At 41.4% G+C, this 16813-nt stretch overlaps 1 protein-coding gene across 1 annotated transcript in view; it reads left to right on the top strand.

Annotated features, from left to right (window-relative positions):
- The window catches only part of LOC131592492 (high mobility group protein HMGI-C), a 107882-nt gene that overhangs the window by 81009 nt on the left and 10060 nt on the right, over nucleotides 1-16813 (top strand). Inside the window, exon 4 of the mRNA XM_058864036.1 lies at nucleotides 8295-8327. Coding sequence (XP_058720019.1) covers nucleotides 8295-8327 — 33 coding nt within the window. The remainder of the gene's footprint in view (nucleotides 1-8294; nucleotides 8328-16813) is intronic.

The following is a 16813-nucleotide window of genomic DNA, read 5'->3' as shown; positions in this document are numbered from 1 at the left end:
TGGCTACCAATGGATCTGCTCAGACAAAGAAGTTCAAGAGAAATGCCTCAGGCCAGATCCTCAGCTGCAGAAAATCAGCCAGGCACAGGCGATTTGCCTTCCTTGCCCTGTGTGCTTTTTCTTTGGAGGAAAACCCTGCCCAGCATCAGAGGGCAATGGGAGGTCAGGGAGGCAGTGGGTTCAATGGGAAGGGGAAGCTCCTGCAGGAGCTGAGGGCTGTGCCTGGGGCTGACCACATAACTTCTGTACAAGATGTTTTATATCCCTGAAGGAGTAGAAATGACAGTGCAAAAATGGCTTCCTAAGATCCCTTGTATCCTTACCCCAGTTTGTGCAGATGACGGGGCAGATAGCTCTTCCTAAAAGTGCCTAGTGCTGTGTCTGTGCTCAGTGAGCTGAACAGTGCCTGAGCACAGCCTCGAGCACTGCCCTACAGTGGTGTGTGCGGTGCAGCTGGGAGCTTGCTTTCCTTCACCCTCTTGTCCTCTGCCACATAACAGATGTGGTTAAGGAAGTAGCACAACCCAGGATTCTTCCTTCTAGGCAGTCTGGAGGAAAGGTGGTATAGGTACAAGCCAGTCAGAGGTCCTGGACTGGATTGTTTTCTCCTGTTGGTGAAGTCTGAACATTTTCTAGGCTGATCACAGTCTCCTGCACCTGCCTGCCCATAGTGCCTACTCTGATGCTGTCCTTCTCTGGCTGAGATGTGTCTCACTAAAGCAAGAAGCATAGATCTCTGAAGGCAGCAGCTCTTGTGGTATGTGGCCAGACTGAAGAGATATGCCACAGACTGCCACTGGGAAATACCCAAGGGAGGTCACAGACTGCTTGGCTCAAATCTCACAACCTTCAAGCTTGAATGGCTGCCTTCCCAGAATTATGAAGGTGCCTGAGGGCCAAGGGCAGTGCATTTTCTGTATTTTCATCATTATTCTCCTTAAGAAGAAGTTCAGGTCTGGGCTGTGGCATGGCCATTGCATCATCCCCGCAGTGGAGATGTATAGCCAGGGACAGAATTACCACCGGATACTGCTGGGACACTGCTGTAGTCCCAGGTCTGCCCAGCAGAGCAGTTTGCCTTTTGCTTTCAGTCACTTCAGTTCTTCGTCCATCCCTGTTTCTAGGCTTGGACCTGTTGTTAGCAGAAGCTTTCATAGGCCTGGAAATTAATTTGATTGTTTGTATCTAAGCCTACATTGTGGAAAATGGGCTGCACATATTTCAGTTTTCTAAATGATGCAGGGACACTGTTACTGAATGAGTTGATATCTTTGTACCTTAAAACTGAGAAGAGTGAGCGTCAGAGGCCATAAAGGGAAATGTTACCTGACAACAGTTACTTTTGAGCAAAACCCTTGAAGTTCAAAGTTGACTTTCCAAAGAGCAGTGGATTTTGCAGCAGGTTGGCTTGTTTGAGGCTTCTCTGTGCTATTTACTCTGTAACTTCACTGGAGATCAGTGCAAAGGTCAAGAATATCTGGGAGCTCCTGTCAGTCGGGCCCTGAGATGAGTCCACTGCTGACAGTTTTGCAGCTCTGATCAGCTCCATGCAGTGGTTCCAGTGGGAATGACCTCTGCAGCAGAAGCTGCCCTGGATTTTCGGTCTGTATGGTGGGAGGTGCCTGAGCAAGAGGAGAGAGAAAACTCTAAAAACAAAGTTGGAACCAGATTGTAATGTGATATAGTGCTTTCCACCTCTAGGTCATCAATTCAAATCTAGCCTGTTTAGCAGTGACCAAAAATCATTTCCACATGGGCCAAGAGGAGTGCATGATGAACACAGGAGTTGCTGTATCCAAACAGACAAGATAGTCTGGAGATAAACAGTTGCACAATAGTTATTTGTCAGGACAGGTCTGCAAGGCATAAAGCTAAGTAGTTTCTGATCAGTTTATCCCTGAATAATGAGGGCTTGGTTTCTTTGCAAATAACTTATATTTCTGTCTACTAAAATGTGAGGTTTTTTCTCTGCGCTATAGCTAAGAATGACTGAAACCTCCCCTCTGACTTTCTCAATAGTCTGTCTGTGTAGGGAGTTATAAATAGACAGACACACATGACGTTTGCCAGACAAAAGAGCCAGCTCATGTTTCCTTAGGTGTATATCAAGGAAACCTCAATGCTGAACTGTGTGCTAGAATTATCCAGAAGGACAGAAAATATTTCTTAATATTTTAGCAGCAAAATGCAGAGGGTGCCAAACTAAACTTAAGCAAAATGCATCAGGAAAGCTTATCAAGTGTGTGACAGATGATAATGAGGTAACAGGGAAACCCCACAGAGCTGCAGTGACTGAGGAAGAGCAGTCAGCAATAGCAGATCCTTCTGCTGATGAGCTGTATTGATTTTAGATGAGAACACCAATTTAAACTTTGTTTATTGTATTAAAACACAAATACAAGGCCCATTAAATGGATGGATTAAATGGATAAGCTGCACTGCCCTAAGTATTTTATGGAAATGTAACTAATACTAGCTGAAACATTATAAAAATTAATAACATCTATGAAGAGCACTGAACTAACAGCTACTGTGCTTTGAATTTTGATTATATCCTTGATAAACTCACTGGAATATTGTAGAGCTTGAACTAACAGTTCAGCTAGCAGATGAATAAAAATGATGGGTTTTCCCTTCCTGTTCTAACCATTAAATTTGTACTTGTCAAGATCTGTAATGGGAGTGGGAGTAAGGTTGGGTCAAAGCAACTGAGAAATAATGGATTATATGAGCATAAAAGAAAACGGAATTGGATTTTTAAATACATTTCTTTCACTGTTTTATTCCTCTCAGAATGTAAAACCATTCTAAATTAAGCAGATTGTAGTGAAGGTAGCTTTCTACACCTAAACAAAATTTATGAAACAAATTTAAAAATGAAACAAAATTTATGAAATCCTAACCCTGATAAAGTCAGTTTCTTAACTTCCATTGGATAGACACGTACCTAACTGGATATATGTGCCACTGCCTGAATTTTAAGACTGTCAAAAGAGTCATTTGAAGCAGTGTGCTTTGAATTTGCCAAATTAAATATAAATTTTTTATGCCAGTCAAATAACTATAAAAAGTCAATCTGTGTACTTGGAAAACTGATGCTCTCTACTCTCCCTGACAAGTAGAATAGAAATACTCTTTATCATTGACTAACTGGTGTAGCTTCTGACATGTTGCAGACTTTTCCAGCATCAGTCAGGGAAGGTCAGTTTAAAAGCTAATAAATATTTTTGCAGTTCTTTGACTTTGTATTAAAAACTCAGAGGCATGCCAAGAGGGATAGAAAATAAAGAATAGTTGCACAGATTTTGCCAGAATTCTCCACAGATTACTATTAGCCTCATTTATGAGACTGCACAGAGAACTGTGAAATCTCTTTTGAACTCTAAGGGCCAGATGGTTTTGCTGTTAGATTCTAATGACCCACAGCAGTGTGCATACACAGACACTACAGTTGCCAGTAGACTGCAAACGTGTGATGGAGGCAGGAGAATTCATGACCTGTGCTTCCAAAACACAAGTCTCCTCACTACTGATGGGATATAAAAGCATTCTGCTGCTGCCTCAAAAGGGGGATTATTACTAAAGCAAGCCATGAGCATACCTGGACCTGAGGAGTGAATGGCAGGCACATCATCTCATGCGATTTCAGGAAGACTTCTGCTGAGGATCAGGAAGCTGCAAGTGGCTTTTGCTGGAAGGTGAGGGTTTCCTGGCAGGCTGTGTGGGCCCCTGGTCCCAGCACTGTATCCATTCTGTGCTGGAAGAGGGAGGGAAAGGCTGGACTCAAACCAATTAAAGCTGTGGGGCAGAATGGTAGTTACTCTGCTGTCATATGGAACTGCTTGTAAGACATGATTTATTTTGGATTATATTGGTTTCAACTGGTATAATATGAACTTCCTGATTTTTCAGGGATATGTAGACAAAAAGACTAAACATGGTTTTACTCATCTTTTAATTTAGAACTACAAGTGTTTGGATGACCTATGAAATTATTTTAATGATCTCTGCACAACACTGAGCTGTCAGCACTATAAATGTCATCCTAACTGGGTATTAGTTTCCATCATGGCCATTTAGTGTCCCCAGCAGAGCTACCTCCATGCAAATCTCTTATCTGCGTCAAGCTGTTGGAAAAAAACAGTCACTGTTGCCAAGAAGCATCAGTCAGACATCTTCATAATGCTCAGCTTGAAGAGGAAGACACGAACAGAAAATCCAAGAGCACCATGTGTGCGCAGCTTACCCTTGGAGCTTCAGGCATAGCAGTCGGGGGATGATTTGCATTCAAACCACTGTTTTTATTTCTAATCATTAAAAATGTGTTCCAGCATTGCTCACACTAGTTGATACAGATTTACCCTGAACATTCCATTTCCTTCCTTAGCTTTAGAACACTAGGAAGAGTCACAGGGTAAGAAGGACTTCTGTGAGTGAGAAGTGTGACTAATTGAATTTGATACAACTTTAGACTGCTGGTACAAGATGAATATGAACTCATCACATGAGGCTGTTCTTTTGTTCTCATATAGAAAGCAAAGAAATTGTTTGACCAGTATGAGTTGTAAGGATATGTGTATGATATTGACATAAAGTAACAGAATTTGAAAATAAAAAAACAAAGTGAGGGGTGTGTGTCAGAGGGGGAGTAGAAGAAGTGTAGAAGATAAACAGTTGGGCTTTTAGCACTCAAAACTTACAGCAAAAATAAAACCATCAAAATTTTGTGTATTCTCCTTCTTAGGCATTTTGTGGGATTTTTCCTGTTCAAAGTTAGGAATATTATCTTCAAGTTTTAAATTATTATCTTTTGCCTTAGCTCAGATACTTAATATTTTAAGCATAGCAAGAGAAGTACTGATGCATTTTAGATTTGTTCTTGTTTGATAGATGTTTAAATGATCTGGTCATAGGATTTTTCCAACACTGTCACTTGTTCTTTCTGTATCATACATTATTTACAGAAGACACCTAGTGCTGACTCGTACTTGCGTATGATGTAAAAAACCCTGAAGTTTGCTTTCAAGTGTATGGAACATCACCTGATCTACATGCAGTGTACAATAGCTGTTTTTCAAACTTAGGATAAAAAGGAAACATGACAGCATTGTGTTGCACAAATACCCTCTTAAGATGGCTAAGTGAGAGAACCTCTGACAGAGGAGAAGTTCTACTTTTCTTGCCATCTTACTTCTACTTACCATCTTACTCTGCAGGCTCCTAGCAGGGAAAATACATAATAGCTCAGAGCTCTTGTTTCTAGCTTACAGCTTTATTTTGCTCCAGAGCACCTATTTAACATCTCTTGTCCATGGCTATCTTATAGTTCCAGTGTTCTCCATAACCAAGGCAGATTGTCTTTTCTTTCCAGTTAATTGAACATGCAAATGCAGCACTTGTGAATCAGAGGTGTCACTTTCAAAGCCCTGAAAAGATCTTTTAACTCAGTAAACACAAGGTTTAGCAAGTTGAAGCATTAGTATCTACAGTGTGTCAAAATGGTTCTGAAGGCATCACATTCACAGCAGTTAAAGAGATTAAAGGGGTGCTTGGGAAATTTCTTGTTATTCCTGAACACCTCAGTTCTTCTGCTCAGGGTGACCTAAGTGAGCAGGCACTAGTTCTCACAGGACTGGACCTTACTGGATTTATATGTCCAGCCACCTTTCCCACTCAGCCAGGCTGAAGCAGGAAAAGCAATTCCTTTGAAAACTGGCACTTGCAGCGATTCAGCTGCCACAAGCCGGAGCCCTCAATGTGACATGAGCAGGCACGGCTCCCAGCGTGTCAGTGGTGTGTGCTACTAATACTGGCTGAGGGACTGAGCCCTGCTTCTGGGCTTGCATAGCTAAACTTCTTCCATTTAAGGGAGCAAGCATAACATGTGCTGATCTCCAGATCCTAAGTCCAGTGGAAACCTAGCCGGCAGTAAGCAAGCACTGCCAAGGAGCTCTCGACATGAAGAGGTCTTGAATGACTAAAATTCTTGAAAGCCTTGGTCAGTATCACAGACAGTTTCCAACTGGGCAAAGTACAATATTTTCCTTCTGCTTTTTATGAATGGCTGGATAGGGTTGTACTGGAGTCAGAGTCCCCTGTGGAAGCCATTCATAAAAATAACAAAACAAAACAAACGCATGCAAAAAAACTTTCAAGGTCCAGTCCAAAGCCACTGGGTGCCAGAGGCTGGGAAAACATGCTGGCAGCTCAAGCCCCAGCTATCACTGAAAGTATTCAAGGGGCTTTTGGGGTGGTCTGAAAAGTATGAACTGCTGTGTAGAAGGGCAGCTGGTAGAATTACTGTGACACATACTAGGCAGAAAGCCAGAGCTGGCCTTGTTTCAGACATTGTCTTTCCTCTCATTGAAGTGTCAGGACCTAATTCATGGAAAATATGGTAAGTTGGCAGCTCTTTCAGAAGATTTCATTGAGCTACAGTGAGTGAGAATCACATGAACATAGAGTGCACAGCCAAAAATATATGGGGATTTCTGAGCTGAAGAAAACAGTCAGCCTCTAAAAATGTCTGTGGATTTCATGTGGTTTGGGAGTAGACACATGTACAGGTGTAATCAACAGGCAAAAAAAGAAAAGAAAGTGAAAAAGCACTATTGGCAGTTTATAGAAGAGCTCAGTGAGTTCTGTAATTATGAGAGATTCCTTTAAAACAAATCATTCCTTTGTTCAAGGGCAGCAAATGTCCATTAATGAGTTCAGGGCCTGCAGTCCACCTGGAGAAGGCATCAATAAAATATGTGCCTTGATAATAGCTTCTCCATTGCAAGGGAATTTAATGGAAAAGGAAAGGGTCCACCCAGAAGTTTAAAGACAGACCCAGTCATCACATAGTTTTTTTCCTCTAATATTTATTTAAGAGCACAACTTGGACCCTGTTATATCAAAAAATACAAGAGCAGATTCCACTGAGTTAGAAAAAGACTGAAAATAAACAAAGCATCTCTTGTTAAAATGGGACACTTGTGGTGGGCAGTCTGAATTTAATCAATTACATTTAATTTACATTTTCATTGATCCTTCCCACTAAAATATTGCTCTGAAAGGCCAGTTACACTAAATTGCTTATTCAAAAATATTCCAGTTATTTCCTACTACACTGTCATGAAAATTAGGTTTTTGGTTGTGCAGAGGGATGCCTGTTGGCTTCTGCCCAAGCAAGGCACTAAAATCATGGCTGGGATTAGGACGAAGCAGGAAGGAAGGGCAGCAAGAAAATCACTGGGTACAATTCATAGACTTTAAAAACAGAATGTCTGGGGGAGGGGGGCAGGCAGCAACTTGGTCCCACTGAAGCAAGAAAAGCCTTTTTGTCCTTTCTGTGTCAGGATTTCATCCTTTATCTGTGGTCTTATTGTTCTGTGTTGCCGCTAGCACCCACAAGGGTCATCCCACCATCTGGGCAATGCTGGTGTATTTTAAGCATGTCTACATTTGTTCCTTAATTGGTACTCCTCTTCTCCCAGGTGGAGATGAAGCGCACCAGCACTTTGGTGGGTCTCCTTACTCATGTGAGGACTGTGTTTTCCGGTCCTGGGTGGAACCAGCCAGGAGAGACTTGCTGAGAATCCATGGTAGTACTACCAGGTCCTGCATAGGCAGGTGGACACACCCAACCTGGCCAAGGATGGGCATCCCCATAATTCACACTAATAGGCTTGCAAGGGTCAGCACAGCATCACCTTCATGCAGCTGAAGGTCTCAAACCACAACTTCCAAGGGCTGGAACCACTGGCCATCCCAGTCTCCTTGATTTTGACAAGGGTGGCTTTAGTCAAGTGGGAAGCTGTGGCTTAGGAATGGGGTTATGTATCCTTCACCTCTCTGCCTGAGCTTTGACCTGCCCATGATGAGTGGGGAGATCTTCCCCACAGCAGGACACTCCACTCACAGAGACATGAGAGTGTCGTAACAGGGCAGCAGCAGAGACAACAAAATCTAGTTACAAAATCAAGTCACTCTCATGGTCTGATAAGGCAGCAGTACCATAGAAGTGCTGAGAGATGTAACATGCTAAATTAGATTTTACCTTGGTTTTAATTGTAAAAACTTAACATACTCCTCTTCATCCACAGTAATATGAACTGCTTCAGAGCAAACTAGTAGATAGGAGAGTCTGGGTGTGAGAGCTGATTATGTTCATCTTTCCATTTCTGACTGTGGGCTTTTCCTGTGTTATATCTCTATTGCTGAAGATATTTTTCCTAGCACTCTTAAAGTCACAATTAAGTGCTCTCACTTAATTTTGTTTCTGACTTTGCCTTTGTTTTGCTTTTCAGCCTCAACAAGTGGTTCAAAAGAAGCCTGCTCAGGTAAGAAAAACTAATTAAAATTATTTCGACTACTTCAAGTGAAACATTTTTTCAGTATTTCAACTGGCCTCTTTTACTGTAAAGAAAGAAGGGAAATGCATCAATTGTATGAGCTGGGGGACAGCTACTGGCTTGCTGGGCACAACCACCAGAACAATTCATCATACAGTGGCCCTTGGGAAAGAGAGGAGGAAGCAGTGGACAGTGCCTGCTCAGAATTGTCCTCTTTCTGCATTGGTCACCTTGCAGTGATAATGCAGAAACATATGCACACTTCCGTGGTGTGAGTCTAGCATGTAATAAATACCTCTGTGTGTCCTGAATGTGGATAGGTGGGAACTGCATTACAGCAAGGAGGGGCATATGCATAAAACCCACCTCTCTGCTTTCCTAAAATAGAGGTAAAGCCTTTTAAAATAAGGGCCTTGTTACCCTTGTTAAATCATGGCTCAGGTCTGCTACTCAGGCTAAGTAGAAGGGAACTATGGGAGAGTGACTCAGCTGGAATAGGGGTAGAGAGACATGAGCGATGTGCTGCGTGACTGCTGCATGCCCACATCACAGTGTGTGGTGGTTGGTTGACTTGGGCCTATTGTGCCTTAAAACTGTGTAAAGTGATAATCAGCTAACTGCTTAAAAAGGCCTGAATTTTGCAGAGGGACTCTCCTTTGCACTGCCTGGGGACTCTGCATCGCTCTGCATCATCACACTGAAGGATTCTCTAAATCCACAAAATTCAATAGGCTAAATGTTGTAACTAGACTGGATCCATCATAAAGACTAACGTGTTGGAACTTTTTGTGTTGGGCAGTATTATTCTTTTTGAACATATTGAAAAAAATGCAAGCCACAAGGTGTCATGAAACCAGTCAAACACTGCAGTTACAATCCACTTCATTTTCTTCACCCAGCCTGCCCTGAGTTAAAAACCCCAAGAAACTAACTCTAACACTTTGTTATATGTGCACCAACAGAAAAAAACCTCTGGGCATGAGAGCAAGTCCATCACTGCCCAGCAGAGCCCATGGGCTGTGCTGCTGTATCTCCATACAGATGAATTATTGCTGAGTTAGGAGCATAAAGGGTCCATTGCTCTTCTGGAAAGAGGTCTGCTTTTAGAAAGGAATAATACTTCCATTTTTCCACCTTATGGTTCTAATACATTATTATACACTGTACAATTGTCATAATATCAACTGCAGTCTGAATTAGGAGCTGTTGCATACGAAACAGAAAACATCCTAGCCATGAGTTGAAGGGGTAAAATGATGTAATCCTCCAAAGCATTTGCAGGAATCAGATTTCTACAAAATAAATCAATACAGTTGCAGCAATGATGAATCCATGGCACAACTAATAATATTAATGTCTCTGAATGGTGGAAGTAACACAGGATGAATGTAGTAGTACTTTAGGAGAGATAATGTGTTTTGTTAGGCCAGCTTGTGCAAAAAACACAGCCTGATCTGACTACACCACACAATTCAGAACACACCAAGCTGTTCTAATAGAAGATATTTCTGTGTCTTGCTTATATCCTTCAAATGTTACTGCTACAATCAGGTTATTCCTACTACAACATGGTAGTAAATCTGCCAGTGGGCACAAAGCCAGCTCTCTCCTCTGTGGCACCTGAGAGACAGGGAGGCTAAACCCTGCTGCAGAGAGGAGACCAAATCCAGGAGGCAGAGACTCCCGGGTGGCTCTTAATGTTGCCTTTTCCTCTGGTACGCAGCAGAGCTCAATCCCACCAAGGTCAGCAGGAAGAAGGGGTCTAGAGCTGATGGCTCCAGCCTAGCCTAGCAGAAACCATTGCTGCCAGTGGCCTTGTGGTCCTGCCAGGTTTCCAAGCTCCCCAGGCACTGACTCCTGCAAGTGTTTTGTTTGCACAATAACCATGTGCAACCCTGGGTGCAAGAAAAGAGGAAATACCTGGGATTTAAGATGGGCTGGGGTGTAGGAGGACAAAGAGGGGACCTGGACTCTGTTTTGTAGCAGAACAAAGTACTGACAGGTTTAATTGATGGCAAAATGATGTAGGCATTTGAACTGAAGCACTAGCATTCCCCATATGGGTTTTCCTGACCATTTGCTGAAGCAGTGATTCTGGTAGGAATGTTGTAGTGTGTGTCAAGCAGCTGGATGCCACCACTGCTGCAGTGGTGCCTCAGCAGCATCTCTGTAGGCAGAGACAGAGAGAGAGTGAGACAGAGATAAGAAAGCCCTTTGTCATTCCCATTAGTAATGGAAGTGTTTGTGCAGAAAGGGAGGAGGCACAGAAGAATACATGAAAGGAGAGAGAAGGCTGTTTAGATCTCTCCAGTTACCACAACTGACTAGTGAAAGAACACCTTAAATTATCTATATGCCATGTCTTGACACAGACAACATTTCAGTTTTTAATCCTTAGACAAAAGGATGTTCAGTGAAATCACCGAACTTACCTTCAACCCTTCCTGGTTTCAACAGGCCCCACCCTCACGCTTACAGTACCACACCATTGCAGTTTTGCTGTTATAGGTGCATGGCTAAGAACAAAAATTTATCACTGTGAGCAAATGCTCATGATGGTGTCTTCCTTAGGCTGAAAGAAGGAAAGGTAAACCAGTGTATTTCCTGGGATGATCAAGAACTTCATGTTGCTGGGTTTCACTCAGGTCTGGTTGCCTCTCTCTGATTTCTTTTTATAGTACCTAATTTGCCTTTAAAATAGGGAGGTTCAGATTCAGAATTAACAACAAGAACATGAGCTCATGCAGGCTTTCTAATCTGAGCTGTTTCAAGGAAATAGCGATAAATTATGTAAACATGGGGACTACATGGAAGTTCATGGAGGATAATGTAGAACTTATACTACATTCGGAGGAATCTCCTCCTTTTCCATCTGTTTCCTTCAAAATATCCTCTCAGGTGGCTTTACCATGTGGCAGTCTGGATTAAGTTAGAAATGTATACTTTCTTCATTGGTGGGGGCTGTCAGAGGTTACAGTCAAGAACAGCCGGTTGATGTTGAGCCTGCCTTGGTAAAAGTGGCAAAAACTCTTGCTCAGGCTTGGTCCCTGAGTGGTCTCCTGTGCTTTGAATTTTATGTGTATTCTTAAAGATTTCTGTGAGTGTTGGTTTACATCACTCCTGTTCTTGCTGCTAGCAAATATGTCTCTTGGGTTTGTGTCACTTTTAAAAGTACAGAAGCAGTAGGACCAGATAAAATTCTCATTTTGCAAATAACAGCTCTGTTCCTATCACCATTTCCCAGATTTTAAGCATTGTGCAGGGCTCTGCCATGCTCTAAATCTCTTTGTGGATGTCAGCTGTGCAGTTGAGGGCCATAATGATGTTTATGTAAACTTCTGCAATATCTTTAAACTTTGACAGAGCTCTGATGATTTACCAGCACACAGACAGTAAATAGCAGCACTAAAACCCACTGAAAATCTACACACCCATATTATTAATACAAGCCTTTGAATACAGTGGTCTATTCACATCTTTGTGATGATCACTGGTGCATACTCCCACACTTCCTTGGGGAAATGAAGAAAAGAGCCAACATAACTGCGTGACATTGGTAAGTTTAGCGCTTTCATGTAAGATATTTGCCTAAACCTCAAAACAAGACTCTTTGAAATCTGCTCTGTCTGTAAAGAATGTACAGCTGGAGCTTACAGTCATGACGTAATATTTTTACTGAGGTGTGCAAATACATAGTCCAAACAGAAATTTCTTCATTTGTTCATTTTTAAGCAATATGTAGCAGCTGTTGACTCAGCCATATGGGGGAGTTACACTCTTAAGTAATATGAAGGAAATAGATGTTTTTAGGAAAACACAATGAAAGCTATCAAAATTTTCTGGAAACAGGACATATTTTATTTTTATCATTTTCAGAGAAGACATATAATGAACATAGAGAAGCCCTTTGAAAATCTTATTATCGCTCTTAAAATCTCAAATCCTTGAAAACTTTTTGTATCTGAGTCTGAAGGGCAGCATACCAGTCAGAAAGATGGAATGTAGATCAGAATAAAAGTGTATCAGTCAGAAGAGTGCACATAAAGTATACATAGAACAGTGTACAGAAGAAAGTGTACAGAAAACATGCACTGAAGGAACAAATGAAGCATACTTCTCTACCTAATTCTAAATGCAGTAGATGTTTTTAACACAATGTCCAAAGAAATCAAATCCAACAAGAATAAACACTAAAAAGTGTTACATTGTATAGGAAAGAAGATCTGGAGTTCCTATATTTTTTCCTGCTACTCATTTCTCAATGATGGTATCTTATCAAAGTGCACACACTTATAATCTGATGTGACAAAAAGGAATCAGATTTAGCAAGACTTTTTTATTTCTTCATGGCTTGTGAAGCACTGTCTAGGGGATTCAGTCTTGCCTACTGCAGTGTGCCCCACTGGAAGATGTCATGTCCCTGTCAGCCAGTTTATGAGTCAATCAAAGAGCAGGAGTGCTGTGACTTAGTTCAACGTAGAAGGAGCCTTCATTTCTGAACAAGAACAGCAGTGGACTCTTGACAGCTCAAACACACAACATTTATTTCCCTGAGGGAAACTCTAGGACAGGTGATAGCTTTCTGAATGCAGCACTGGTCACACATTTTCCCGTTCAACACAGACATGCTTTCAGGTCCCTCCTCTTTTCCAGTGTGTTGGGCAAGAGCTGACCCTAAAAGCAGGGATGTAAAACTTCAGTGACTACAGCTGTTTAGCCACTCGTTGTGTAGCACAGGGAGTAGGTGTTGCAGATGGTGGTAGAAGGCTAGAGGATGAAGGGGTGAGCTAAAAGATTTCCCTATGCCAGCAATGCTCCTCTTCAGCCTCTCCCTACCTCTTCCCTCCCCATTCCTTGATTGTGGAAGAAGCCCGAGGTGGGCAGGCAACACCTGTGGGCAGGGTGGCTTTGTGTTTGACCCCATGGCTGTGACCACAAAAGGTGTTTAGGGAGGTACTCCTTCCAGTTGAGAGCTGGGTTCTGATTTGACACGAACTGAAGTCTCACTAATAATAGCCAGAAGAGAAGGGGTTGTGGTGTGTACTTGGGAAACACCATTGAGGAACGTGGCTGGGCAGTATTTAAAAAAGTGCCAGTCAAGAGTAAATTAAACAGTGCTTCTTTTGCATACACATGCTACATATTTTGGCTGAGATTTTCAAGAGTAGCAAGAGTCAGTGCTGCTAATACTTGGGCGTCTTCCTTCATACAAGACATGCAAGACATACAAGATTCTCAGCAGCACATGACTACTCCCTGAAAATAAGGATTATTTTAAGATATTTCCTGAGTGACACTCAGAAAGCTGAAACTACCAGCATGATCACTCGGTGGACTTACAGTAATAGAAATAATCAAAATGCTAATTAGCAAAGATGAGGTGCAGAAGGCTGGCAGAGGAGGAAAGTGCTCTTTCGTGAGAGTTTAGTTCCTTAGCTTTTTATAAAGGGCTCTGCATTTTCAAGGGTCAGCATTGTTGTTGCTCTTCCACATCCAGCTGAAGCCACAGAAAGATGCCCTATTCCCTGACTTAAATATTATTAACAGATACTCCAGAGCTGTATCCTTGCTCATTTGTTGCCCTGAAAAGCATGGGAAACAAACCTATGTAATGATTCATGGAAATTGCTCTATCTTTGCTGCTCCAATTTAGGACCATATAAATTCTGTTTATTTTATTTATATTTTATATATTTATTTTATTTTATATAAAATATAAATTATTTTAAAGATTAAGTATGCTGTGATGGATAAGGTAAGCACAAATGAAATCAAAGTTCAGGTCAATGAAAATACAGTTTTTGTCTGTTAAATAATTTGCTCAGATAGATAGTTACAGTCTTCACATACCAGCACTAATAAGGAACTAACCAGGAAAAAGAGCAGTATACTCAGCCCTTATTAACATATTTAAGCATGTTATGGAAGGAAGCAATAAGAAGACAATATGTAATTTTTTGGGGGGTTTTCCCTGACATCTGGGAAATTTTATAAGGTCTACTTTTCATCCAAAATAACAGTCTTAGAATAGAAGAATAAAGAGAATTTTTCAGCTACTCTGACTGTACTCTGTGAGCCACTTTTGGTACTTTGCAAATTTAGTTCCTTGATATCAGGGCTGCCATGCTACCCCAGGGTGACATCTGGCCTCCCTGGGCAGTCCCTCAGCTTGTGACACCTGTGCCAAACATTAAGGCTAGGATGGACAGGCTGAGCCTATGAGCTTGCCTCCTCCCTTGTGGCTCAGAGAAGATAACCGAGGTGAAAGTTTCATAATCAGTGTGAAACAATTGTGATAGACACTTTAAAACCATTTTTCCTGGTGGAGTTTCTATTCTATATCACTTCCATTGATGCTCTCAATGTACTGTTCCTTAGTGCTGAGATGGAGTGAAACAGCCCAGAAAACAAACACAGTCCGTGACAGGCAGGATGCAGTCTGGGGGCCCGTTCAGAGCTCATGGTCATTGATTGCTCATTGGATATTGCAGGCATGGAACTGCTGTGATAGTGGACAATAAGTAGTATAGGAGCATCCCAACCTCATGGTAGACTGTGCAGTGAGAATTACGGTCCTAGGCTCTTCAAGTTGAGGGCTACAGAAGTATGTAGGTGGTTTTCAGGCATCAACAGTTTACCAAACAGTGCATGAAGGATCTAAATTTTTGCACAGCCTAGTGTTTGTAAGTATCTTAAGTTCATCCTTACAGGACCTAAATAAATCAATAAAGGTGCTTTTCTCACACTGAGGAAGGAAAAAGCCCTTTAAAACCACTGTCTGACTGTTGGTCATTGCAGCACTCACATTATCATGGCAAGCTGTCTAATGGATCCCTTTTCATTGGGATCCCAATGCAAGAAATACTACATTTTTTATGAAGTCTGCTCCAGCAGATGGTGAGCATCACTATGATGAAGTTCTGCTGCTGATCCCACTGTGAAGCATTTCTGGAAATTCCAGAATGTTTTCAGAAAACGTTGGGTGAAATCTCTCTTTAGAAATGACGAATGCTTATATTAGAGAGGGATATAATATTGTCAGTGTGGTTCCTGCTTTGCCTCTGCTCTGTCAATGTAGTTACATTATTCAGGGCCGATCTCTGATCTCAGGTTTGAAGGGTTGTTTGCCACACAACAACCATGGGAAAAGAGAATGAGAGAAATAAAAAAAATGAATCACCCACATTCTGCTTGAATTCAGATCTCAGATTTCCCACATCCTGGTATTTAATTTCTCACAGAGTTACCAATGGTTGATCTCACGGCAGGATTAGTGGGAAGAAAAATGAGAGCTCCATTGAAACCAGACTTGAGTCTGGAAGGAAGGAACATGTGAGCTCTAGGACCCCGGAGATATCAGATTCAGGGTAGTGAATAGCTTCCACCCCCTCCCCTTCCCTGATTCTCAGGCTTATTTTGAAGCAGATTCTGGAAACTGAAATCAAAACAGCAAAGACACAGTTACAGTAAGTTAGGGGGCTCACACATCGCTTCAATAGACTCCTGAGAACTGTGTTTATAGTGAAGCATATAACTGTAATTTATATTAGTATTTTTTTATGTTTAGAAAGAGGAGAATAGATTAACATTGAGGTATAAATTGCAGTAAATCTGTCTCAGTTGTAAAATAAACATGTTTTGAACACACATTTCCACCAGGATACCTTCTCTGATTTGATTATAGAATGTATATGTGTACAATTTGAAAAGAAATTTTCAATGTGTTCAATTGGAAAAGAAATTCCCATAAGATATTCTATAATCAAAAGGAAATAACCATTATCTATTAAAATGGAGACCCTCACTCACTTTCAATCAGGTTATCTAGCTTTGTCCTGTGGATCACCGCATAGATGGATCTAGAAAAGCTGGGCTGTTGCTTTGCACTAAGGAGGATCAAACTTTCTCACACTTTCCATCAGATTGTGTGAGATATTCTAGAAGCTGAAAAAACCTTTAAATGAATCACTCTAAATCCTTTAGGAGTTGAACATACTAAGATGACAAGAAGAGTATGTCATTAAACCATAACTACCCTTTTTGGATTACCTGGTATTTGTAAATTTTTTGGCAAGGTGGCTTAAATTAGGGATATATTTTTAGCCTGCAGCATTACATAATAAAATGGCAGCTGAATTCTTGCAGTAAAAAAGGGATAGGATGGGGGGAGTTTATTAAAACCAACATGAACCTCTCTGATTTTGTTTTTTCGTCTGCACGAAGAGGTGCTCCATGGTTACACAATCAGTAAAGTTTGCGAGAGAAGCATTTCCATTGCCCCATTGTGCTCAGGAGCTGTCGCCTGCCTTTCACTGCAGACCTGCTGTTTAGTCTGAAACTGAAAATTAAACCCAGAACTTCAGCTCTCAAAGTTAAAAACTCTGCATTGCTGAAGCACACAGCCTTGCCAGTGTCTGTGTGGCAAAATCCATGATCAAAATTGTCAGACATTTTTAAAAGCATTTTACAAGTCT

The sequence above is a fragment of the Poecile atricapillus genome, chromosome W, assembly GCF_030490865.1.
Source record: "Poecile atricapillus isolate bPoeAtr1 chromosome W, bPoeAtr1.hap1, whole genome shotgun sequence".
NCBI classification, from domain to species: Eukaryota; Metazoa; Chordata; class Aves; order Passeriformes; family Paridae; genus Poecile; species Poecile atricapillus.
This window is presented reverse-complemented; position numbering and strand designations above follow the sequence as displayed.